This window comes from Ciconia boyciana, chromosome 1 (assembly GCF_034638445.1).
Source record: "Ciconia boyciana chromosome 1, ASM3463844v1, whole genome shotgun sequence".
NCBI lineage: Eukaryota > Metazoa > Chordata > Aves > Ciconiiformes > Ciconiidae > Ciconia > Ciconia boyciana.
In genome coordinates, this window is record NC_132934.1 from 50,100,022 (window position 1) to 50,125,439 (window position 25,418).

At 36.2% G+C, this 25,418-nt stretch overlaps 1 protein-coding gene across 1 annotated transcript in view; it reads right to left on the reverse strand.

Annotated features, from left to right (window-relative positions):
- Window positions 1–274: 274 nt before the first annotated feature.
- Window positions 275–25,418, reverse strand: part of EPYC (epiphycan) — a 34,720-nt gene continuing 9,576 nt past the window's right edge. The window contains exons 2-7 of the mRNA XM_072857915.1: window positions 23,016–23,138; window positions 8,503–8,656; window positions 5,610–5,768; window positions 3,846–4,048; window positions 2,222–2,317; window positions 275–691 (exon numbers count right to left, since the gene is read on the reverse strand). Of these exons, the coding sequence (XP_072714016.1) occupies window positions 521–691; window positions 2,222–2,317; window positions 3,846–4,048; window positions 5,610–5,768; window positions 8,503–8,656; window positions 23,016–23,138 (906 nt within the window). The 3' untranslated portion in view covers window positions 275–520. The remainder of the gene's footprint in view (window positions 692–2,221; window positions 2,318–3,845; window positions 4,049–5,609; window positions 5,769–8,502; window positions 8,657–23,015; window positions 23,139–25,418) is intronic.

Sequence of the window (25,418 nt, forward strand, 5' to 3'; positions counted from 1 at the left end):
AAGTAGAAAAATGGATGTGTCTCTGACAGAAAAATATTTAATTTATTTTTTATTTTAATTATTATTAATTATTAATTAATTTTTTAATAATTAAATATAATTAATGGAAAAGGGGATAAACAATTGTGTACACAGATTTTATTTTTATTTTTTTATTTACTATGTTATAGTTAGATTTTAACATATAAAATTATTTAACTTTAGAATTCATACATTAGATCTGAATAATTCAGCATAAAATTTTACATTTACATTGATCTTTTATTGCCTTCAGTACAGTTTTTGTAGTAAAATATTTTTCTTGATATTGCTATACAACTTACAGCTGGGTAGATAATTGAGTTGTCTTTTAGCATTTCATATTATTCTTTGTATCTCTGTAATCAATTTCATTATTAATAGAAATATTTCCCAAAGTAATGAGATTTGAAAAACTGCATCTTGCTTAGTGTAGCAGTGAGATAATAATTTGTATTTAAAGATCCTTATAGCATATGACAGTATTGGCTTCTGTCAAAGCTTAGATGAGGTTACCAACTGGCAAACGGGGAAGACACATGTATGCGTAAGGTGTTTTGCTCAGGTTGATGGGATTACCATCCAGTCTGATGTCTTCAAGAGCCCTACGTACATAATTAAAATCTTTCATTTTGCAGAAAGTGTCTTCGTGGATCTCTTGAATGTTGTTGTTCTAAAAAAAAAAAAAAAGCTATCAGAATACTTGCTTGAAAGCAATTTTTTACTCTTTGAAGAACAATTTATGGATGTATTTTCAGTGCCTACAAAGATACTTGTTTGAAGCCAAGGGAACAGATCATGGCTACAAGTCATCAACAGAGAAATGTCCCAAGTAGGGGAAAATGTCTTGGCCAGTGCAAAGCTTCAAAACTGAGTAACTCAAACCATGTAACAGATACAGGCTTTGCAGGAGGGGCCTGGTAGAAATATAGAGCATTTTCATTTCCAGGATCATATTGAAGAGCTTTATTAATGCAAATTGGAACCAGCATAGGCCAGTCCAATAATCATAGAACTATAATTACTATCCTGACAGCTTGATACGCGTCAACCTGCAAACGCACAAATCTGCAATTTGATCTTTGACAAATTTCTTTCCCCCAGGCCCTCTCACATTAGCTTAACCCACATCTGTATATATACAGGGAAAATTGAATGCTTTAGGTTTTATTCCTTTGATGTAAATTCCACTAATATACCTTATCTTCACTGAGCTTTTGTTCTTGAAGTAACTATTTTCAACAATGAATTGCTAGAATACAATATTATCAGAAATTGAGAATAAAAGGGTCATCTCCTAAAATCAGGGCTGTCTGAAAATTCTTCCCTTCTCCATCCTTTGCTAGTCAGAAATTGGTGTGGAAAAAGTCTGGCTCACAAGCTTTGGCCTGTAGCACATAGCACTGAATATTTAATTTGGGCAGGTGAAAAAAATAGTCAGCTAGCAGGCAGAATATTTCTATAGATGTATTTATTGAAAGATAGAAGTCAAAATATGTATGGTACAGCAGGACATTTATTCAAAGTTTTTTTGCTGTATTATGTAATAAACAAAAACATCTTCTGATAATCAAAACTGGGCATTGGTACAAGAGGAGATAAAGGGAAAGAAGCAGAGATGGAAAAGGTTAAAAGGAAGAAGTCAGAAACAAAGGTATAGCTAAAAGCAAATACAAAAAATAGTAATACAGAAAGATGATGGATGGGAGATTCCAACACAGTAAAATGGAAAAGTTTGGCTGAAAAAATGTTAGCAAATGGGAATTACATGTATTAAGAGAATCAAATGCACTGGTAAAGATACAACCAATATGTAAAGTAACTTTCTTTTGGGTATCTAAAAGCATTCCCGTTGGAAGATTTGTATGAGCAGTGTGAGGGATTTCTGTCTTGGAAGTCTCTTAGACTAATGTTGCTCTTGACAGCTGTGAACATAACTTTAATCTGTACTAACAATAAATTTAGAATTTTATGTTTGAAAAATATTATATTACAAATTCTAATAATTAATGCTTAGCTGAGCTAATTTTTACATCTTTCAAATACTGCATTCGCTAGTTAACTGTATATTTCTAATAGTTTGTTTAGTTAAGTAAGTACACTTTTGGATAAACAGAAGAAACAAAACAAGACCGTAGTTACCCTTTCCAGTTTTACTTACTATTTGAACATGATATATAGAGCCATTGCTTTTGTAGCTTACCTGAAGATGAAGAGCTTGGAGGCTTTCAGGGAGTGGCAATGGAATGCGATCCAGGTTATTGTCAGTGATGTAAAGATGCTGCAGTTCATGCAGATCCTAGAAGATGAAGGAAAAAGGCAGGGGAAAATGAAAGACATTTTTGAAAATCTCTAGCAATTAAGTTTGAAATCTATCACTGCAATGAGCACCGCTGGATACTAACACATTTTGTTTCAGCATGATACAGTTGACAAGGCAGAAATTCAAAGACAGTCATGAACTTTTGTTTGCATAGGCTGAGAAATGTTACTGTTAAAGATTAGGTATTTGCATTAAAATAAAGGAAAAAAAAAATTGAAATGTCTGGAGACTTAATAATTAGAGATGTAATTTCAATTATGTTGTTCTAAAGTGAAAATACTGCCTTACCCGGTTATTATGCAGGAAGGCTTCCTATTCTGTGCTTTCTTGCTTTTGTGACAAGCTTACTCAATTTTGCAGAAGTGTATTGGTGTTGAACCAAATTATAACTGCATAAGAAATGCCTGAGCTAAAAATAAATTTCTCATTTCTTTTGAAAAAGTAAATAATTTTCTCCCTTGACTTAGTGGAAGAAGCAGCTTCATCTGGTAATTATAACAATTGTAATATATAAACTTGGCTAGGTCAATAAGGTTCAGTAGAATAATTTCATTTTGCCCCCTTTTTACACACACAAGTTATCATGGTACCTAACTACTTCTTTGAGTGTAGTGTCCTAGCTTAATTCTACTAACAGAACTCTGAGACATCAGGGTGAAGGTTCTTGGCAAATATGGAAGATAAAGGCTGAGACTCCTTCATGGCTAAAATCAGGAGAGTGCAGAAGGGTGCTAGGCTAGAGTCTCAATTTGGGGGACTGATTTTTGCCCATCATTCCTATTCCCAACACCTGCCTTATGTTGGGCTAGAAGAAAATATCTGATTCAGTAACTGCTGTTGGTTGCTTCATTAAGAAGCTGTCTTTCAAAGGAGGAATTCAGAGATGGCTGGTTAAAACTACCTTATTAGATGCAACTGAATAGTGCATATGAGCCAGGTCTAACATATGAAGCTAGCCTATATTCTATAATTACTTCAGATTTCACATGCAATTAGGAGCAGTACATGGTTGCTTCTCCCCACCAAAATTCTTGAGGAAAGACAATCACTCAGAGGTTCCAATTTCCCTGCTTTTCAAGGTGGAAAGAAAGTATATACATTTAATGAATACTCTAGCAAGTTCCCCTGTAGATACGTGGTGGAGTAAGTTTGAAGCAGGGGCATCCGTAGCTTTGCCCTTCCCTCTTCCCTACTTGTAAGGGAACATCAAGCAGCTTTCTGGAGTCTTGCTAGTTATGTGGGTGGTTGGTTCATAGATACAAACATAGTGTGCCATCACATGTCTTGTGTGGATCTTTGTAAAGAAGAATAAAAAGGGTTTTCATGTCCAGCTGATAGTGCTCATGCATCTTGCTCAATCTTTATAGATTGCCCAGCAGCCAGCACAGTCATGATGCCTATAATCTTAACAGTTTTACTACTGTAGAGGGACACTTAGGCAGCTCTTCTGACTACATCTTTTGGAGAGAGGAAGAAAAGATTTTCCCATCAAACCCAGACTTACTTTAAATGCCTCATTACGTATTCCCTTACGACCAAGCCTGTTCTTACTAACATCAATGAATGTTAAGGTAGATGGTAGCTCAGGGAGTTGCCTTATCCTATTGTCACGGAGCACCAGCTCCTCAAGTTGGGGCAATCTCCGGAAGGCATCTTCATGGATCTCTGATATAAAGTTTGCAGTCAAATCAATCCTCTTTAAATTGTCTGGCAGAGAAATAAGATACAACAAGCATGTAAGAATTTATTTCCTGAAAGCTTTAAAATAGAAAAAGGCAAATGGGTTATTTAAATTACAGGTGAAGTGTCTTGAATCAGATCCATTCCTGGCCTACTATGTGACAGCTCTCTCTGTATATAATGCAATAATCTGTATTTGAATAGTTCTCCTAAGGAAGGGGGCCAACATCTCCTTCTCATCCTGTTTAGAATTGTCTGTGTCATTCTTCATACGTCTTTCAGTGGAGGATTTTAAAGTTAATATTTTAAAAATTTCTGTGTGTTCTGGGACTCTTTTAAATGGTTATCTTTTGGAAAAATACATTTAAAGGAACATAAACATATTCTCTACCATCTTGTTCCACATGTTTCTTTATTTTCAACATTTTCTTATATGTAAGAAATTTGATATATTGACTTTTTTCTGAAATACACTCAAATACTTTTTCCAATCAAAAAAAGAAAATGAAACTTATTTTTGACAAAAGAGAACAAGGTCTAAATATCAGTGCATTAATATGCGTTAATTTTAAATGCATTATTCTGTAGCTTACTTCTGTTTTCCACCCACAATGTTTTTCATCGTTATTTTATTTAATTCTATTTTATTATTTTATTCTTATGCTAGCAGTATATTTTGGCCTAAATAAAGTTTCTCTCTTCTTAGTATTCATTCCCCTTGGTTTTTTTATATACCAGTTGTGTTCCTTCCCAACCTTCATCTTGGTTTGAACAAGCCAAAACCTTATAGTTTTCTTTCATAAAAGGATCTTTGCATTCCCCTGAATTATTGTAGTAACCTTTTTTGTCACTGATTCCACACTTCTCATCATAAAATCAATAAGCATTAGTTACACAAAGTTAGGTCTAAAACAAAAAACAAAGAATGTGGCTTGATATTCAGGCTGGTGAGTGTATAGCAGTCCCTATCCCTAAACAGGATAGGATTAATACTTCCTGAAAAATCAGGTATCTTTAAGAATCTCAAGTGGCAAATGTGAAAATATAAGCTCCCTAAATCACCAGTTTTGTCCAGTTTTAGGCCACAAATAGTTTTGGATTAGCAGTTTTCATTTAATGAAGATTTTCCTAGATAATTCTGGAGTAAACCAATGAACATATACTTTAAATATAAAATTTAAATGTAAAATTTAAAGGTAAAATTCCTTTCACACAGATGCTTTGCAAATATTTGAAAGTATGTCTACCTGAGAACTTGTCTTGTTTAGGAAAACAGTACTTTCTAATATGCTACAAATATTCCATGAGGTTTGGGTATTTTTCTACCTTTCTAAAGCTGATTACAAGTAACAGCAAAAAGATAGATGAACGTTGTTATTTCTAATAATTCAAAAATTTGATGGACAGTCTGCACTTGAAGTATTGACCTTTACGTTCAAAAGTAGCAAACCAGTTTTCCATATGTGCATTTATGTGTATAATCCTACTATCATCAAACATTACATAAAATGAATCACTGTGTCTTAGATTAGTATGAGCAAGAAATAATAGAAATTAAAGCTAATTGCAACAATACTACTATCCATACTTAAGTTAGCAAAGTCATTTCTGTTGATTTTCCTGATTCTGTTATAGCGTGAGTAGAAATACATGGTTTCCTTAGGCAACGGTGGAACAGCATCAAGCTCACGATCATCACAGTAGACTGTGGTCCCTAGGCATGTACACAAAAGGCAAGTGGGAAGACCTGTCAAAGAATTTAAAAGAAAACAGCTTGTTACAAAAAAAAATGTACAAAAATGATATGTAAATTACTACAATGAAATGCTCACCTAAGCACATAACAATAACATTTTGTCAGTGATAAAATTCACTCCCATTCTGATTTGATCACCACATGATATAATCGCAACAATAAAGTGATTAAATTCTACTTAAAACTATTTTTTTCTGCCTATGCCTATTAGAAGGTCATTTAACTTACTTTTCTGATACATTGTTTCTCAGACTATAACAGTAGAATATTAGGTGACAGCAGCCAACCAAAGACCAATTTCTCCCTAAGCTGGCAAGTGTGCACTTCCTTGTAGATGGAGAAATAACAGCTGATGACTGGAACTTGTTATGATTTCCCAAGTTTGGTTCTGTAAATAGGACTTCTGAATAATTTTTAATTAAATTAATATTTTCCTACCAAGCTATGGAGAACCTCAATTTCTTTTGCATGTTGTTTAATTACATTTTCTGATTCAGAAATTCAGCATCATGAAAAATTTCTCTGTCAGTCTGAGCTAAGGTAACTTGAAGACCATGTAAAAAAAACATTTGGTTAGCACCAGAAGTTCATGAAAACGAGAAATCACGTTGTTTCATCTCAGTCATAAAACTGCATGAATACAGTGAATTCAGAAGTTTCTTTTGATGATACTGTTCAAATTTGGTGAGAATTATGACACTGAGTGGTTTGTCTGGATGTAATTTTCAGTAGGAAAAATGGTTAGTTGCTATGTGCGTTGAATTTTTGATACATCTTTTCTTTGATTATGGGTATAAATCAGCATATCTGTTTCTCAGCTTTTACTCCCATAGAAATACTTTTCTGTTTCATGTCTTCCTCCTCCTTGTAGCAGATGGCTGGTTGTTTGTTCTGGTTACTTTATAAAATAGTAACATAATGAATGAGTATTAAAATGTTTTTCTTGCAGATGAGTCTTTTCTCCAGATAAGTTGTAGCTACATGGAAGATTTGCTTTCTGAATCTGTGAATTACCAACAGGCAGCAGTAACTAACTGAAGGGCAGGCTATATACGTGGTGCCTTTTCAGGCAAGATTAAAGAATCAGTGACCAGAGTACTCTTTTATTTGAGAATCTCTACTTGGGCATCCAGGAATAACATATTTGGAGACATGAGACTCTTTTTATACTTTCCCTGACTTCCTCCACAGGACATTTTAAACTACCTACAGGGAACAAGCCTGACACAGGGAAAAAATAAACTGTCACACTTTGAACCATTCCAGCAAATCTAGGCCTAAATGAATGTAGAGTTCAGGATGGGTGACATTTTTTCAAAATAATGCAACGTATTACAGGAAGAGAGTTTCTCCTTCTGTCCTGTTTTTGATCTTGTAGGAGTGGTATCTGTCACCTATGGTTGGTGTAGACTGAAAAAGGACAGAAGTATGGGAAGGATTCAAAAATATATCAACAAGACAAATGAACTTGGCTTGATGATCCTGAGTCTTGTAGTCTTCTATCCAGTACCAAGCCAAGAACAGCAGCAACATCTGACAGGAAAATATGTTGCTGAAAAAAATAAAGACACCAAAAAAAAATCCAATTTGATATGTTACAGCCTTGAGCCTCCCATGCATATCTTTAGTTGATGCACTAGTTGATTTGCATTCAGTGCTCAAAAATGTCGACAGATACAGAATTCATAATATGTACTATTTACATGAAATGTTTTGTAACATCCTGCAGCTTTCAAAATTGAAGGAAATCATGTGTTTCTTTCAGAACTCTCCTGGGAAATTCTAATTTCCATTTTTATTCGTTTTGACATCAGTGTATTTTTTTTGCCTGGTCAAGGCTCAGTAGTAATATGTATAAAAACAAGACTAGGAATGATTAATTTCTCTTCACTGAACACACAATTTTGGAAGTATGAACTCCTTTTTTTTTTCATTTCATTTGTCTTCTATGGCATTCAGTTATAGTGTTATGCATAGTAAAAAATAGGCTTTTCCTGTTGTTGTATGTTGATCACCATACAACACAAAGACCCACCACAGCAGTGGATAACTCTAGTGAGCTTCAACTACAAGAGTTTAGAGTAGCTGTTAACAAATACCAATTATTAGCATCACAATGTTTGTGTGGGAGAGGGACAGATTGTGTTTTACAATTTTAATTCCCCTACGAGATGTAGAAAGTTCTTATTTCACTATAGCTAGTCAGAAGAACAGCAAATCAGCTTCACTGAATTTTTAGAAAATTTCTAAATAGTTCCCTTTCCTTAAGTTTCATAGTTTCTAGTTTTCACAGCCAAAAATTGTTCAACATTTTAATGATATTTTGTATGAACACATTTATAAAAATAATGTAACAAATCATTATAAAATAAAGATAGTTGGTAATTACATTGAAATCTAAGTCAATAAAAAAGTACTGGTATCATTTGCCAATGATTAGCAAATTTTCCTAATGTTGTAAGTGTTTAAGTGTTAATAAAATTCTATGTGAAAATCTTCATTGGCACACAGTCAGCTTCATAGTGAAAGTGTGGAAACATTTGGACTAGTCACCTATCTGATTTCAGAGCATTCAAGATAGGCATGTTATACCTCTCTACAGTAGAAGGTACAGAAATTATATACCTCATCTTCAGTAAGAGAGGTAGACATTCATAAGCAAGCAAAGTGGGCTCACTCAAAAGCAAAGGTACACACGCAAAACTCATTTCTCTTTCCTACTAACCGTCTTGAGTTTGGGGTCCAAGAACCCCAGACCCCTGTGCTGAAGACCCATCAATTAATTTTGGTGTTGATGCTTCCTCCTCAGGTTCTTCTGTCAATGGTGCAGAAGAATAACTCTCTTGAATTATAGAAGGTAATGCTGTCCCAATCTCTGTCTAGGGAAAATTAAGAGGGAACAGGAAATGTTACTCTTTACTTCCACCCACAGCTGTTTCTCTTCCAGTTATTCATATTCTCCCACTAGAGGTCATATATGTTCTGAGGTTTAATGCTTGAGCTGCATTTTATCCAGCAGCTATAATGAATTTTGATGATGTGTAAACAATTCATGAAACTCCAACATGCTTATTCACTTTTTATCTCAGTGTTTTAAATGTTTTGTTGTATGCACACATGCATGCATACTGCGTCTACTTCATTAGCGAGAATATGTACTAACAAAATGCTTTTTCCACATTTATTGAAAGTTAAATTAGATAAAAATTGATATATTCTGTGTGACAAATTAAAATTTGCTGTGAAGCATCAAAAAGATGCAAGGCTTTTGACCATAACATTGTAAATTGTACCAGCATAAATCCAAACCCAATGTAGCTGTGCAGGCCTCGTTTTAAGAACACTAACATGCTTTAAAAATCTTATTATCTAAGGATTCTGAAGTCTAAGTTCACATACTTCTTGTGAATATGTTGGCAGTGTTTTTGTCTCCTTTGTTTCTGAATCTGAATAGCAGAAGACTCTGGTTAGCTTAATTAATCAGTGGCTGCATTATGTAGTATGAAAAATTACAAATACTAATAAAAAATATTAGATAAAATCTTGATTTAGAAAAATCCTATAAAATTTGGCAGATCCTTTCATGGAACTAGAAACTTTATTTTTTTTTCTCCATTCAACATAAGTAGTCAAACTAGTGAATTTTATTGTGTTAACTCTAATTCTAAAGATACATTCTGTTGATTTTACTGTACGACAACTTCAGGATAAAAATGAAGATGCAATTTTCATGCATCATGTCACCCCTCATAAAAAGAGTATTGCAGACTTGCCAGGCTCGTTGCAGAGGGTCTACGTTTGTAAAGACGCAGAGTGGTTTACTGTAATCACCTAGACACTGAGCATCCACTCTAGTTGTGTGACCTTTGCAAGTTACTTTACCACTGATTTCCCCATGTGTAATAATATTTTTGACCACCCCAGGATCTCCTTTGAAAATGCACTTTTTTTTTTTAAAATCCCCAACAATGAATTAGTGTCCTTATAGGGCTTTGCACATCTGAGGTACTGTTTAAAAGTTAGGTCGTACACCCACCCTTGTGGGTGCTGTACCCCTGTGCTGCAGTTAAGACTCCTTAGCCTATATCTAAGGCATGATCAAAAGCAGGAATTTTGTCACAGTATCTTTATCCCAAGTGCAAAGGCACAGAAGCCTAAAACTATGCTTTAGTAAAGATTTTCCTTCACTGCAGCCTTCTAGCACAACACCACCATAAAACTATTGAAGTTTTTCATCTGACCAAACATCTCCTGTTTTGAGATCAGCCCCCATCTACTGCTGACTTTGTTGTCCCCATGGAGGACCGGTTGTTGAAATCACTCACACTAGCACTCATAAATTCTAGTTGTAAAAGACAGGTAAAAGTAGATTGCATCCAGACTGGACAAGTCATTAGGATTTTTTAAATTAGGCTTTCTATGTAGACCATACAAGTTAAAGGAACTAACATACCTCAGATCTAGGTCCCAAGCTTGAGCAAAACTTTGGCTATATTCTAATCTCTGTTTGAATCTCTTGGCTTAACCGTATAATATTCAGCAAATAGAGTTATTTTTGTCTTATTATTCCTGGATAGGGTAGATTTTAAATATATTTATGTGAAATACATATATACATTCATGTGTGGATATATATTTACCACAAATTTGTAAGAAAACACTTCACACTTCAAAATAGACTCTCCGGATCTTGCAGCGTAGCTATATATCATTACTAGCAGTATTAAATATTATGATCCTGGACTGCCTGAGAACATCTAAATAATAATCTAAAACCCACTTTTTGCACAGAAATAATTTGCTTTAAGTTATATAGTGGCCACAGGTTCAAATATTTCGCACAGAAGACAGAGAATATGGAATCAGTGAAAAACCGCGAAGGACTCTGAACCTCACAGACTCAGATTTTGACTGAGCACAATTCAGGTTCTCTGTATATTCTTTAGTTGTATTCCAATAAGCCATAGATAGTATTACTAAGTAGGGTTTATGGATAAAAATGCCCTGATACAATTACTAGGATCATAACTTTGCAAAACGCATGGTGATCAAGTGAGCAGAATGAACTTCAGCTGAACTATGACTAACCTGTTGGTGTAAGTAAGAGTAAGGATGTACCTTGTTGCTTTGTGCAGACAAATATACAATGTTCCCATCTGCAGCACTGACAGTAAGACAGCTTAACCAGGAATGGAGTTGGGGACAAATCAAAAGAAGACTTTGGGAACAAAGGAAATGGGACAGATGTTCTCTGAATGGAGGAAGCCTAGAGGGAGAGATGCATTCCAGACTTTTATTGACCTAGGGTAGTACTGCACTAAAGTGCTTGCACATGCGTTCTTCACCAGTTTTGTGGGCATCAGATAAGAGTCCCTCTCCTGAACTTTGGAACAAAATCCAGAGATTTTGAGACCTGTTAACAGCTTTCTATGCAACTTTTGTGGCAATTTTACTGAAAATAATATTCTGGAGAAGAACATTTTCAAGATACAGTTTATAAATAGGCTTCAGACCTAAGACAATGTTCCTTTCAGTTGTCATTGGATTTGGGTCATCTACACTGACTGCCACTTCTCTGAATATTTGAGGGCATACTCAACGGAACTTACTAGCTTGAGATTTGTTATTTGTTTTATGCTTTCTCAGGTGTTCTTAGTTGATTAATCACTGTAGCTGTCGGGTACCAAAGCAGAGGTATTAACTTCTAGTAAGTCTGTTTCTAGACTGTTATCTCTCTCTCTTTTATTACAGGATATTATCTAGTTTTAGAGATGCACAGTTGAAAGCCTCCTTATAGTTTCCTTTCCAATGTGCTAAATCTGCGTTCTAGAGAAACTGTTCCAAGCAGTTAGCATCAATATCCATTCAGTCTTCTTCACCGGCTGTGACTGTCACAAAAAATACCAATTATTACAGTGAATGTAATGGTGTTGCCATTTTTACATTGGTAACAGGGTAGGAGTTCACTGATACATGTGTATTACATATCAGACCCAGAGCATGAGTGGTATTTGCTTGCTGTACATAGGTTGGACTTGAACCAGTAACCTAAAGGTAAAAGTCTGTTTCCCATTATCAGTCATCTGATCCATGCAGCTTTCTATCTTTTACATATTTGATAAATCACGCAAGATTGTAACAAGACAAAGATGTTTCTTGGACTATACACTGTACAGAATGATCCTTCATCTTCCAGATGTTTGTTTATTTTTGGCAACATGTGCTTTACTAAAAAATTGAAACAGAAATGATTCTATATCACTAAATGGTATTATTCTCCATAGGTTTTTTGGGGGTTTGGGGGTGGGGTTGTATTTCCTTTGCTACTCTAAGTAATATTCTTTATAAAAAATCACAAAGCAGGAAGAATATTGTAGAGAAAAAGAATAAAGCATGTTTCTCTTTGCCAACAGTTGCAAGTCTTCAAATCATAGTCAGCCTTCCAAGCTAGATTTAATACATGGCATAAGAAAACACTGAAAGGGAATCACATCACCTACCTTTAGCTATTAACTATGTGGTTAATAGTTACCTTACTCTGTCTTTGGAATCAGTCAAGAGATTTAGAGAATACCAGTGCAGAATATTAGCCACAGAGCATGCTATAAGCAGAGTAATATCTTTCCTAAGATTGCATGAAGTATCTGTTTTTTCCCCCTCCTGTATTTATCCAACGTGGCTAAATTTACAAATGAAACTGCTTAATGTGGATGGCCAATTTAGAGGCACTTTCAAACCAGGAAGCTACAAAAGTCAAGAGCACAGAAATCCGAACATATCAATAAACAATAAAATACAATTGGTAAAAGTCAACTCCTAACTTCAGTCATCCATAGGCTAGGCACCTAGTCTATGCTAGTGTCCTTTCACAGTCAGCAGAGAATGAGACAAAATTTCTGAAAAGCAGCTCCAGCCACTGACCACAGATACTTCTTTTAGGATGGGTTCTTTAGGTAACTATCTCTCACCATTGGCTGAAAAGGAGGCAAGACAAATGAAAAGGTTTTTAAGATTAGAAACAGCTCAGGAGGCTGAGCTGTGAAAAAAAAGTAAGATGAAAGAGTATCTGTGGGCTAGGAGTCAGTAGGGGTGGAACAGAATAGAAATGTAGATAGGAGTAGCCTATATGAGGATTATGAACCCACACAATCTATGCAAAGTAATAAAATACAGAAAATAAATAGATTTAAAGAGGTAAACAGGAAGTCTGGAAGCTATCAGTTGCCACATTTTACTTCTGAGGTGGTGTAATTCCAGTGGCAGATGTTCTGTCTATTGTTTTATGTCTACATCTTTTAGGATCAAAGTTGATATATTACACGTAATAAATTTAAATCCACAGGAGAATCTGAAGTGTGTCCTGTTTCAGTGCTTCTTTTACTGCAAAAAATATACTTAAAAACACATCAAAAGTTCAGAAGTTAAAGAGAAACATTATAAACTTGAAGGGACAGTTGTACCACACACTGACCGATCAAAAGGAACTAGTTTCCCCCACAGCTGTTCTGAAACTACCAAAGGCTTACAAGAAAATGTCTAATTATGGTAGAGGTTTTTGGTTTGTTTTCCTTTCCAAAAGTGGCTCATACTTGTTTCTTCTTGAATTTTGCATTTAAGGTCTTCTTTTCTCCTATTGTTCTATCTTAAAAATAAATATATCTGTGAGCCATTGCATGTTAATGCAATAACTACTTAGATTGCAAAGTCTGCAGCTCAGATAAATTGTCATTTTCTTGTACAGAGCTACATAAATAAGTTGTGTGGAGAAATTAGTGTAATAAAACTCAGGGAGATCTTGGGGAAGGTGATATTTGTTTACAAATTTTCTAAGTAAAGTGATTTTACATACTCACACTCATTCTCTCATATTTTAATCAGTTGCACTTTTACACCCACATACTCCCACATACCTAAATGTGTATGCCCAAGTGGTCTGGCCAGGATCACCTGTGTTCAGCACAGAAGACAAGGGGCAGAAGCTACTGAGTCCTTTTAGTGCCTCTGGGGTTCTTCTTGACAAGCATTGAAAATTAACCTTTGGACAGGTTTTTATCTCCTTTAAGATTCACCAGTTGTTATGGGGCAGTCTTTTTCCTCAGTCTTGGATACTCCAGCATCCATGAATCTTACACCAGGTTGCTGCCCATTGCCTTCTTTTCCTCATTGGGAATGTGATTTCATGATGACTAACATGGAAAGGAATGGTATATATTGTATGCTACAATCTTATTTCCTGTCTGCTGATGGTAGGATGAAGGGTCTTCACAGAGAAGTCATCCGTGCTGCGACGTTATCAGGGTGCATATTTTGACATAAACAACACATTCCTCAGTCTTGCTGCTGGCAACAGTGTTCTGGAAGTGGTGCAGTCGGGTACAGTGTCCTTCGTTATCAATGCAGGCCATTCTTTTAACCCTGTAAGCCTTCTAATTTTTTTAAGTTATTTTGTTGTTTCTGCTGGGTCTTACACACACATACACGCATAAATTTCCATTCATACTTCAGTCAGACCAACCTTAATATTTAAGTTACAGAGCTCTAGAGTTGTAACCCAGGTCTCTAGAAATTAATGTCTGTGGCTTCTGCCTTGGAAAATATAGGTAGACTCTGAGGTTCTTATAATTAGTCTTAGAAAGAGAAGTAGTTGTTTTAGCACCTTGACCACAGAATATCCTAAAGCTTCTTGTCTCAAAAGCAAGTGTATCTATGTCATGTATGATTTTAGCTGTGTAAAAACATTTATGCTGTGCAGCATTGCTACAGAGATTTTACTTACTAATTCTGTTGTCTGAGAATGAAGAAAGTCCATATAAATGGAGCTAATCTTGATTTCCATGAGTACCAATGAAGTCAAAGTCTCATTCCAGCACTGTATTTGAAATTACAGATTTTATTTCTAACATTCTGCTTTGAGGGCTATATAATATCTAAGTTAGCCTGCAGCAGATGCTTTTCTTTGGAACAGTGCTGAAGTTTTGTGAGACATAAAATTTCAAAGAGAAATATGCCAGTTTTAGACATGAGGGATCTTTGCACTATTATAAAGCACAAAAGGACTGAAAACCAGTCTCAGCTATTTAATAAAGATTTCCACAGGCGCTCCTGCTGATCCAAGCCACAAAGTAGCCATACGCAGCCAGACAAAGAAAGTTGGAGATCACTCAGATGAGCAGAGTATCTACCAGAAACTTTGTCAACCCTCAGACCTGTGGTAAGGAGCTGCCTCAGTTGGACTTCCAGAGCTTACTGTAAAGGAGGGTTCAGGGTCTCAAGTGTATTTCCTCATGCAGTCCAGGCAGACCGGGCCCTGCTGGAGCTGAACATGTTTTTGCCCAGTTCACCAGCTTGGCTTTTCCTAAAGGCACTGGTTGCTTTGAATCCGAACTACAACCACACAGTGTTAGAAACATGATCAAAAAGGACCAGATTCACTCCACTTAACGTCAGACATTGAATTTAAGTGTCTTATTTAGTAGCTTAGTCTCTACACTCCTGGTGCAGACAGTGGAGGAAGAATCACTTCCTGAGAGTAGTTCAGCACACATATGTTGTGAATCAACTTCCTGAGGTGCCTGTTGTCTTCCTTTGGCTGTAAAGGAGACCATATAGAGGCAATCATATTCTTTACAACACATCAAGGCCAAAGTCTGGTGTCAGATCTGCTCTTCCTCTCATTTCTACAGCTTATAGTGCCAAGACATTTAATCTGATTTGATCCAGTCCAGTACATGCATGTAGTCTGCAGTGATACAGATGTAGTGCTCACAAGTTTCTATATCTCCAGAACTAGAGAAGTTTCTAATAGTTTAGGTTTGTCTTCACAGTGTGGACTGTTATGCTATATACAAATGTCCTGTCAGTGTAAGATCAGTTAACATTTAGTGACAGGTCCAGGACACGAGTATGGTGCAAGGAAGAAAGTGCTGAGGACAGGGGCACGGGTGTGATACATTTCCTGCCACTGGGAGGGACATTCTGCATCATAACAATAGGCATTGCTACACAACTCTAAAAATAAGGAACATCAATATCAAAAAAAGAATAATAAAGAGAGAACATTTTTTTTCTGCACATTGATTTTTTGACTATGTGGTCTGAACTCTATGTCCAGGACTGATAGCTGCAGCTATTTTATCCACAGCTACTCTTTCCCCTTCTATTAATAAGAGCTAAGTCAGGAGTGAAAGTTGAAAAGCAGAAATTGGAAGCTGGTTCAAGCTTAGATTTCCTGTAAAGAAAGCCAGAGCCAAAACTACTCTTGAGAAATAAAATTCAAAGTAAAATTTTCAATCCCCAGATTTCTGTGCTGTCACAATAGGGATTGTGCTGCTATGAAATATATACAATTACTGCAGCACCATTTGTATACTATCTTTTTCTTTAAACAAAACAAAACAAAAAAGGTACAAGTCATTAAAAACAATAACTATGCTGATACTAGTGGGCAGTCCACCAAGTCTTTAAGCATCTAACAAGATACTAGGTTGCATTGAGGAATGTAGGGAAAGAAATTCTGTGATGTTTTACTTAGCTAACTCAAGTTCCTGATACATATTTTGCAGCTAAGGATTTAGGCAGAAATTTCTTTAGGGGTCTACAATCGTGCATATTCCAAGGAGTTTATTGAGCTATTTGTCTCACACTTAAGGCTATTTGTGTAGGGAATGAGGCATTCCTGCACCTAAGTAATTCAAAGAACCCATCTGCTAAATTTGCACACCTTTTTTACTCCATTTTAGTTCAGATGAAAACAAAGGTGCTGGTTCTCCATTCATCCAAGAAGCAAGAAGGCTGAGATATAAGTTGCTAGCCTGAGGAGGCTGGCACCCCAAAAACCTCTGTTCCAGAAGACATCCTAACCGCCAAATGGGGGCCAGAGGCAAGTTTGGATGAGATGTTGAAACAAAGGCAGAATACATCCAAAGAGGCAAAACTCATGGCAAGAGAAGTAGAACAAGCCAAAGGAAACATGATTATGTAGCCTAATATGAAAGGAACTGAGACCTGGGACCTTTTCAAAGCATTATTAATGTTCCATGCATTAGACAATCACTAAACATGAACAAAGATAGAAATGAGTCAGACCAGACTCAGAGCAGAATCACAACTCCTCCCCCCTCTGAGCTGTGTACCAAACCACATTCTGGATTCTGTTTTGATTGGTTCTAAAATTATTCTTATCTTAAATGGTTTTTAAATGAGATAGAAATGCACATGTTATTTAGCTTAACAGTGTTCAGAAAAAATATATAGCCATGGGTACAATTTAGAAATTTGGGGTAATTTTCTAAAATATCTGTATCCTTGTTTCATACCCCATGTCCGTAGGGATGATGCACATTACTTCTTTCTGGAAGAAGCCACAAAACTGGAAGTCTGGGGGAAAAATAGTTTAAGTGACTAGGGAAATTGAAGTAGCAAGCACCTACTGTAAAAGGTCTATGTAATTTTACTGTGGAGTTTCAGCTGTCACCTCTTTCACAGGAATTTCAAACATTGTGATAGTTACTCTTAAGCAATGAGCCCTAGCTGGACCAATTTAGGTGTTTTCAGACGGGGACAACTACTTCACGAATCTTACCCAGTCTGAGGCAAGAAGGAGGATGTAGTTACACTGTTCAGCTAAGGTAGTGGTAACTAATGGCACACCCAGTATCAGAGTTTTAGGTGCTTAAGAATGTCTTAGCCAGTACACGTAGTCTTTATAACATTTCAGGTAGCTAAGTGGGTGAGACGAGCTCTTCTTGGATTGTTGTACTAGAATTTAGGGACTAACATGCTATTTCAAATCATTCCTTTTTGTCTTGTGATATTTCTGCTACTTGCTTTTCTATATGACAAAATTGAAACATCACTCAGGTATTTCATGACAACTTTTTATTCCATGGAAATGTTCACCTTTTGTGAAGACATCTGCACAGAATCATATGGAATCAGTTATAAACAGCTAAGTGAATGTAAGAGCTGTAGTCAAAGCCTTTCTGAAAAAGTAGAAAACTTCCTATTTGGAGATAAAGCTTCACATGGTAAATTTAATTCTTTTATCAACTATGTAGTTATCTGACTTTTACATTACTTGTACCAATTCATAAGTTTTTTAAAAGTGTATACGACATGTTCTGAAAAGTCATTGCATATCCACCTTGAAGTCTTATTTAATCAGATACCTGCCACAAAGATAGAAACAGCAGTGTAAGCCTACGTGTAAGCCTTCAGTGTGCACATACATGTAAATCAATGCGTGTTTACGACCCAAGTTCTGAGCTTTGTGCAGGCACCTGAATATCCTTTTATCAGTTTGATTCAAATTCAACAAGCTAATGCAGGATCAAATATTAGACTTTCACAGTGTTTGTTTCTGATTATTTTGTGGATTGTGCTTTCCAGCTCACCTCTTCTGTGTACATAGACCTGGACCAACCTGTATTCAACTCCCTTGTCTTGCTGCTTATTCAGTGCTAGGATAGCTCCCTTGCTTCTCAGCCTCCCTGATAGCCTATTTTATTGATGAAAATATTTTTCTGATACCCCTATGTTTTCACTTCTTATTTTTCTAACTTAGCTTTTCCTACCTGAAGGAAAATGGACTGGTTATGTTTAACAGTCACAGTAATCAAAAGTTTGCAACGTGATTTTATTAGACATTAGTAGCTGATGCACATGGGAATCTCTCTCCACAATTTCTTTTTCTCACACGCTATCCAAACAAAGTATTAGTTTCAAGGAGGGAAAAACTCTGAGCCTTCAGTTTCACCAGCGAGGAGCTTACACAAGAATGCCTTTGACAGTCTGGTTTGATTGTATCCATTTTAAAGAAGGATATCTGTCTTTGTATATGTTTGCAGAGCAGTTGGGACAATGAAGACCCAATCTTGACTGGGGCCTCTGGACCCCATCGTGATATAAATATTCATTGAAAGTAATAACGAAACTTACTGTGAAGAAAAGGGGCAATACAGCAGCTCATGTTTATACTGTTTTGACTGTCAGTTTCAGAAGACAAATCCAACACAAAGCTTGTACACTACCTTACAGTGACATTCCTTTACAGTCTATTTCTCCTTTAGGACCTTGGAATTTTTTCCTTGGTAATAGATTTTTCTTTTACATTGCCTTTTTTTACCATTATCTGGGAAAGAGTTGATAATGTTCTCTCTAAAGTCTCTATACACATATTATTTCTGCATGATATTACTTAAGGTTTTTTCAGTAACAATTTCACTTTGGGTGCAAAGCTTTAGCTAGGTCTTCCATGTCTCACTAACCTGGGAACTTGGAAGCCACAGATATTATAGCCCAGATGTGACCCACCTAATACATGACAATGCATAGCTTTGATCAAGGATTCAATACAATTCTTCCAAGTAATGCACAGCTACAAGTATTTTCCCCATGCAAAATCTTTGCATTAAAAAATGTGTTCCACGTACACACATTGAATACAATGAAAATAATGGAAGAAATTAAACAGATCTGCTGATGTTAGCAGGCAATGCTAAATAACCTCTGATTTCCATTGCTAAGTGACTTTTTCCAAACCTTAAAGTTACTCTAAAATCTATGAGAAAAATAGGCAGATTTCAAGTGGAAAAATAAAAACAGCTGTTATCTAGATAAAATGTTCTCAGAAAAATTTTTGCAAGCCAATGAAATGTGTGTGTATATACACGCACACACTTCAGTTTTGGCATACACACTTCATAAGGAAAAATAATTCCAGAGTATGAGAAGTAGAAAAGAAGTCATGAACTTGGACTCAGTGACTTGATTAACTTTATTAAGCTGAAATTTTGGTGCTAAGCCTCAGACAGGTGCCTAGCATCCATCTAAAGTTATTCGAGGAAGATAGGTGTACAGGTTCTGGCTGGGATGGGGTTAACTTTCCCCATAACAGCCCTCATAGTGCTGTACTTTGTATTTGTAGCTAGATCGGTGTTGATAACACACCAGTGTTTTGGCTACTGCTGAGCAGCGCTCTCACAGCATCAAGGCTATCTCTCCAGCCTCCCTCCCCACCCCAAGGCTTGAAGGTTGGGGGTGGGCAAGAGGTTGGGAGGGGGCATAGCTAGGATAACCGACCCAAACTGACCAAAGGGATATTCCATACCATACGGTGTCATGCTCAGCAATAAAAGCTAAGAGAAAGGAGACAGGAGGGTAAGGGAGAGGGGCAGGCTTCGTTATTAAGGCATTTGTCTTCCGAAGCAACTGCAACATGTACTGGGACAAACTTCCCAGGAAGTGTTTGGACATCACTTGCTGATGGGAAGTAGAGAATAAATCTTTTTGCCTTGCTTTTCTTCTGTGCGCAACCTTTGCTTTTCTTCATTAAACCACCTTTACCTCGACTCACGAGTTTTTAATCTTAATTTCTCCCCCTGTCCCTCTGAGGAGGGGGAGTGAGAAGGTGGTTTGTTGGGCACCTGGCAGCCAGCCAAGGTCAACCCACCCCAATAGATATCCCAAGAGAATGATTCATAATTGTCTTGGAGGATGGTCTTAGGATGCAACGCCTAATTTTAGCCAGATAGAATGAGTGTGAGGAATCCCTCCCTAATTACTTCTAGGTTTTTCCTCATTTTGGTGGTTACGCATTAAATGACTGATTACAATACCCAAGGGGTAACATTCTGGAAAGGACGTACTGATATAGGTGCTTTAGTTTAATTCCTTGAGATGCACAGGTGCCTAATTCCCATTGAAATCAACAGGAGCAACACACCTAACGCATCTGAAGTCCTAAAACCAGTCAGTCTCCTGGACCTGCTGCAAATCAGTTGGAGGCACAACCTTGGAAAAGTTTTCATTTCTCCAATGAGTCTAAAAATATTTGAAACAGAATGATTTATATTTGCAGCTAACTGAATTTTAAAATCTTAAATTGAAGACAGCAACAACAGAAAATGCGATTTCATTTTTTCTCCACTATTTCAGAAGGTTAAAGACATGATTCAGAGTTTTCTAAAAGGAAATGCAGGCCTTAAATCAGGCCCTAAAGAGTTACTGTACACAGGCTAGATCTAATGAAGGCCTGCTGTTTGTCTGGGTCCCTGTGGTATTGCTCATCATTTAAGCTATGCATAATAAAAACTAACCTGTGACCTTGCATAAATACTGGGTTTTACACACAGAGACACTTGTGTAGTTCACATCTTTACGATAACAGGATTGTAGGGAGGAAAGTCGTAACCATGATCAAGAAATCAAATGTATTCTGTTTAAAACTTGAGTGACGTCAATAATATTCCATGTCTAAAAGATAACTTGCAAGACTGACATGCATGTCTATAAAAGCTCTTTGATTTCTACAGCACTGACCACTCTGAGCTCTCCTGGGTTTAGGGGAATTGTGAATGCTTAGGTTTCTTTTGGGTGGTACATGGTAAGAGGAATGTAAGCCAAAAAAGATTTTGGCTAAACATCCAGGAAAAAAAGGCTCTCACAGGGAGGTCCATCCATATGCAAAGTAACATTCCTTCCAATTGCTGTGATGTATGATCTTCACTTGATTAATTTTAAGAAGGCTGTCTGAAGAACTCAGTAATGGGAGACAATCCTGCTGTGGAAAATTTTAAGGACAGACAAAAGGAAAAGACTTTTTGGACTCTGCCTATTCCGTGCTTCCCTAAAGAAAGCAACCTGTGATAGGACCTGTTGTATCTTTTCTTGTTGGGTGCAATATTGGTCATCCTGAATTTCCTTTCAGGTAGAAAAGAACCACATGAGCCTTTCCTTGTCTCTATCCTTCACTCAGAAACTTAGAAAGAGGCCACCCCCTGCTTCAGTGTCATAGGACCTCACAGAGAGAGGACAGCACAGGAGAGTCCCACCTACCATTCAATATATTATTAAGAAATCTGTTGTTTGAATGAGAAAATCTCTGTGGTGAGGCATATACAGAATAGCTTCTCCCATTTCTGGGAAGGAAGCCATTTCTATAGGACTGATAAAGGCTTCATTTTTAAGAGCAAAGACAGACAGGAACTGTGACTTATTAGTCAATGTGAAATAGAGAGAGCATAAGTATCCATTGACTAAAAGTGGGGATGACTTTATCAGGGAAGAAAGCTCAAGCGCATGGGTATGTAAAGAGCTTTGACTCTGCATAGCACAGGGAAACAGGCCAAAAGCAAAGTAATCTCTTTAGAGCAAAGTTCTTCTCAGTCTTTCTTAGATGAGAAAATTTATTTCCTCCAAACTGTAAGGTTCTGATCTTAGTGCAAACTTTGAGATTATTTTTATCTCTTCAGTTCTCCAGTTTTAGGATAGATTTATTCTTAAATTGTCTCTGTCCTTTGATTTCAAGGCTGCTATCCAATTCTGATCTCACCTTGATGAAAGACTACTTCCTGTCCCTCCTGCTGCAATCATGAATCACTCAAAGGAACATATTTGCATGAATTATGTACTGTTACGTGAAAATGTATTAAAATATTATGTGTAATAGCGAAAAAACCATAATATTATTTCAATGTTATATTTTTCACTCAACTTGTATTGCACTCAATCCTGAATCATACAGTGCATATATCACCTTCTGGGAAGTTGTGCCGCTGTTTAAGCAGCAGAGCGAGATTAAAATTAACATAGCCTTTTAGTAATGTAGAAAAATACAGCAATGTAGGAGGGGAAGGAGACATTTAAGTCAACAAATTGAGTCCCTTGCTTGTACAGGCAACACATCTTACTATCTCATACTATCAGAATTTCAACAGTTTTTCTTCAGTAATCTTTCTCACTTCCCTGTTTTTCAATTCAAGTGCTTTCCTTTTTCTTTTTTACTTACTTCTGCCCACTTTCCTAACAGAAATAGAAACCACTGGCATTTATAGCCTGAAATACTTGTATTGAACATATCTATTATTATAAGAAATAACCTCAGGAAACAGCATTTTACAACCTCATTTAATGTGGAATGCTGGATGTCCTATCTCAGCTGCCTCCATACCTCATCCAGACAGATAAATCACAAGGACAATCTCCAACAGAATTTGTGGCAATGCAAGGAGACCTGAAGGAAGCATGGTAGCTTTCACCTGCTCTCAAAAATTACCACCAAAAAAAAATATTGGGAAATATTGTAGCCACATTTGCACAGAAAACTGCTGATCAGCCAAAGGCAATAGCAACCACATGAGTAGATTTGTCTGATAAATGTTTTCATGACCAACAAAAACTCATCAGTAGCCACTGCATTTGTGCACTTTGGAAAGATAAAATAAATTAAGTTCTGATTACCTCTAATTGATCAGACTGCTCGTTTTCATCATAGACAAATGGGTGAGGCAGCTCTCCAAGCGGTATATCATAGAACTCAGAATCATAAATTATGGTATCAGTGATAGGCGCAGCTCCAACAGACTCGAAGATAAAAAAACCCAGAAAAATATTTACAAAGGTCTGCATTCTGCTTTCTTTTCTGAAAAAGAAGAAAATGGACAAAATGTGAGTAATCTGGTATTTGCAAGGAATCTATGAAAATTTAATCTCACAAATACAGTACTTATATGTGTGCAACAATGTTTCTGATGGATAACTCATATTTATTCATGATGACTCAATGGTTTACTCTGTTTTGCTTCATGAAGAGTCCCTGGATCTGAGAATTTCTGCAGACTGCTTTGGCCGTACTAACATTTAGATGATTTAGGAAAGACCTATTGAGTTTTATTGGTATAAAAACAAACTGGCCTCAATGAGAAAGTACCTGAAAAGGTGAAAGGAAGATATATATTCATCTTTTTCCCCTTTCATCTAACTTCACCTATTTCCACTGCACCATTAGAAAAGAACTTTTGAGAAACTAGACAAAAGCTAAATTATATTATTTGTGTCTATCACGATAAATACTCTTTTGAAATGTACAACAATATAACTTTGTCTTTCTCCTCCACCATAAAAAAAAAAAAAAAAAAAAAAAGATCAGAAAACATTAGGACCTCTTTCTTTGTTGTGTCTGGATGAGCATAATCAAAACACCTTTCACCCAGTAGTGTTTTGCCAGAATATAATTTTAGTTGGTTGAATGGTGTGGCATATTTGGACCATCACTTCTGCAAAGTTCTGGGGAGCAAAATAAAAAGTAGTCTGTGTCCTCCATAGCCCTGTAAGTGACAGTACTCTGCATTCCTTCATTATTCAATCAACACCATTTTGAAAGTAGTGAGAAATGGTAGCATAGTACAGTCACCTGTTCTCCTTGGAGAATAGAATTGTAAAATGGAATTATCACCCATTTAAAAGTTCCATATTTTAGTAAAATAATACAAAATTCACACTAGGCTTGAATATTAGTGTTTATGTATTCCCTATTCATTCTAAGTGATGTATTCACTATTATCATATAAGATGCCTGACACAAGGCTCTATTCAGCATTCTTTACTTACACCTTGATTTAGCTACAGCTCCCACTAATTTCACCAAAAGCAGACAATGCTAATGAGCAGTGCATAAGTCTAACAAATTGTACTCCTGATGTGATGCTATAATACACACACTTAAATATCTCATTTTTAAACTGTAGCTACTTAAAATAGATTAAGTATAAGAAATGCATTAGACTTTTTTTTGAATGTGTGTGCTGAGCAACAAGCTGAATTTTAGCCTCATGAAAAGAGGTCTTTATGAAGCTGGTTTAGGCATGAGGATATGAAATTCCTCTGGGGATGGTCAGCAATACAAGGCGTTCATTTTTCCCTCATTTGCTTTATTCAAAAAGACTTTTCAGCTGCTGCTGGGAGAAGCTTGAGTCACTTGGGCTTGTCTTTGAGAAGACTTAGTTGAATTGCACCTTTCAGTATTAGCTTCCAATATTACTAAAGGTATTCTGCTTTGCTACAAAAATATGAAATGAAATAAAATAAAATAAAAATGCAACCAATCTCTGAAATAAACTAAAGTGTATTGGAACTTGGTTTTTTTCTGTCTTTATATTTTCTGCTGTCTATTTTTGACAGGACTGGTTTTGGTTTTGGTTTTCTTTTGCATGTCACTTATTCCAAATGATTCAGCTATAAAGGATGTTATCTATTAACCCAAAATGTAATACTAACATACCTGGTGTAATTTTTCTTCTGAATACACAATTCCTAAACAAAAGATTACTCATTATTCAAAATTGTTTTCATTTCATATTGCCTAGAAATAAAAGGTTTTTAAAGGGTATAGGGCTCGATAAATATTTCATTTTGTATATGTATAGACAAACCCAGCAATTATAACCTCTGTGGAAAAAAAAATTATTTACCTATGACCATAGTATCTGCACTAATTTGCAGGGTTTGCATGTCTCTGTACTTCCCTTATGTGTAATATATTGGAACACACTGTAATGATATTGGCATCTGCAGTAGCTGTAAGATCAAATATTTTGATGAAGATTATGTACTCCTCTCACAGGAAGGAACTAAGACATATCCAGGGAAAAATAAATAGCCTCCTCAATCTGCCGCCTTTGAATCAGTATTATGCACAATAAAATAAACCAAATACTATAAAAATATTTCCAGCATTAAAAATCCAATTAACTGTTCTAAGAGAGAAGTACCAAAACTTACCTTTAGCTTCCAATCTCTCAAATGGGATAGAGTTACTCAGAATGCAGAGCCAGTGCTATTAGACCCCGACCAATGGCAGTGGCA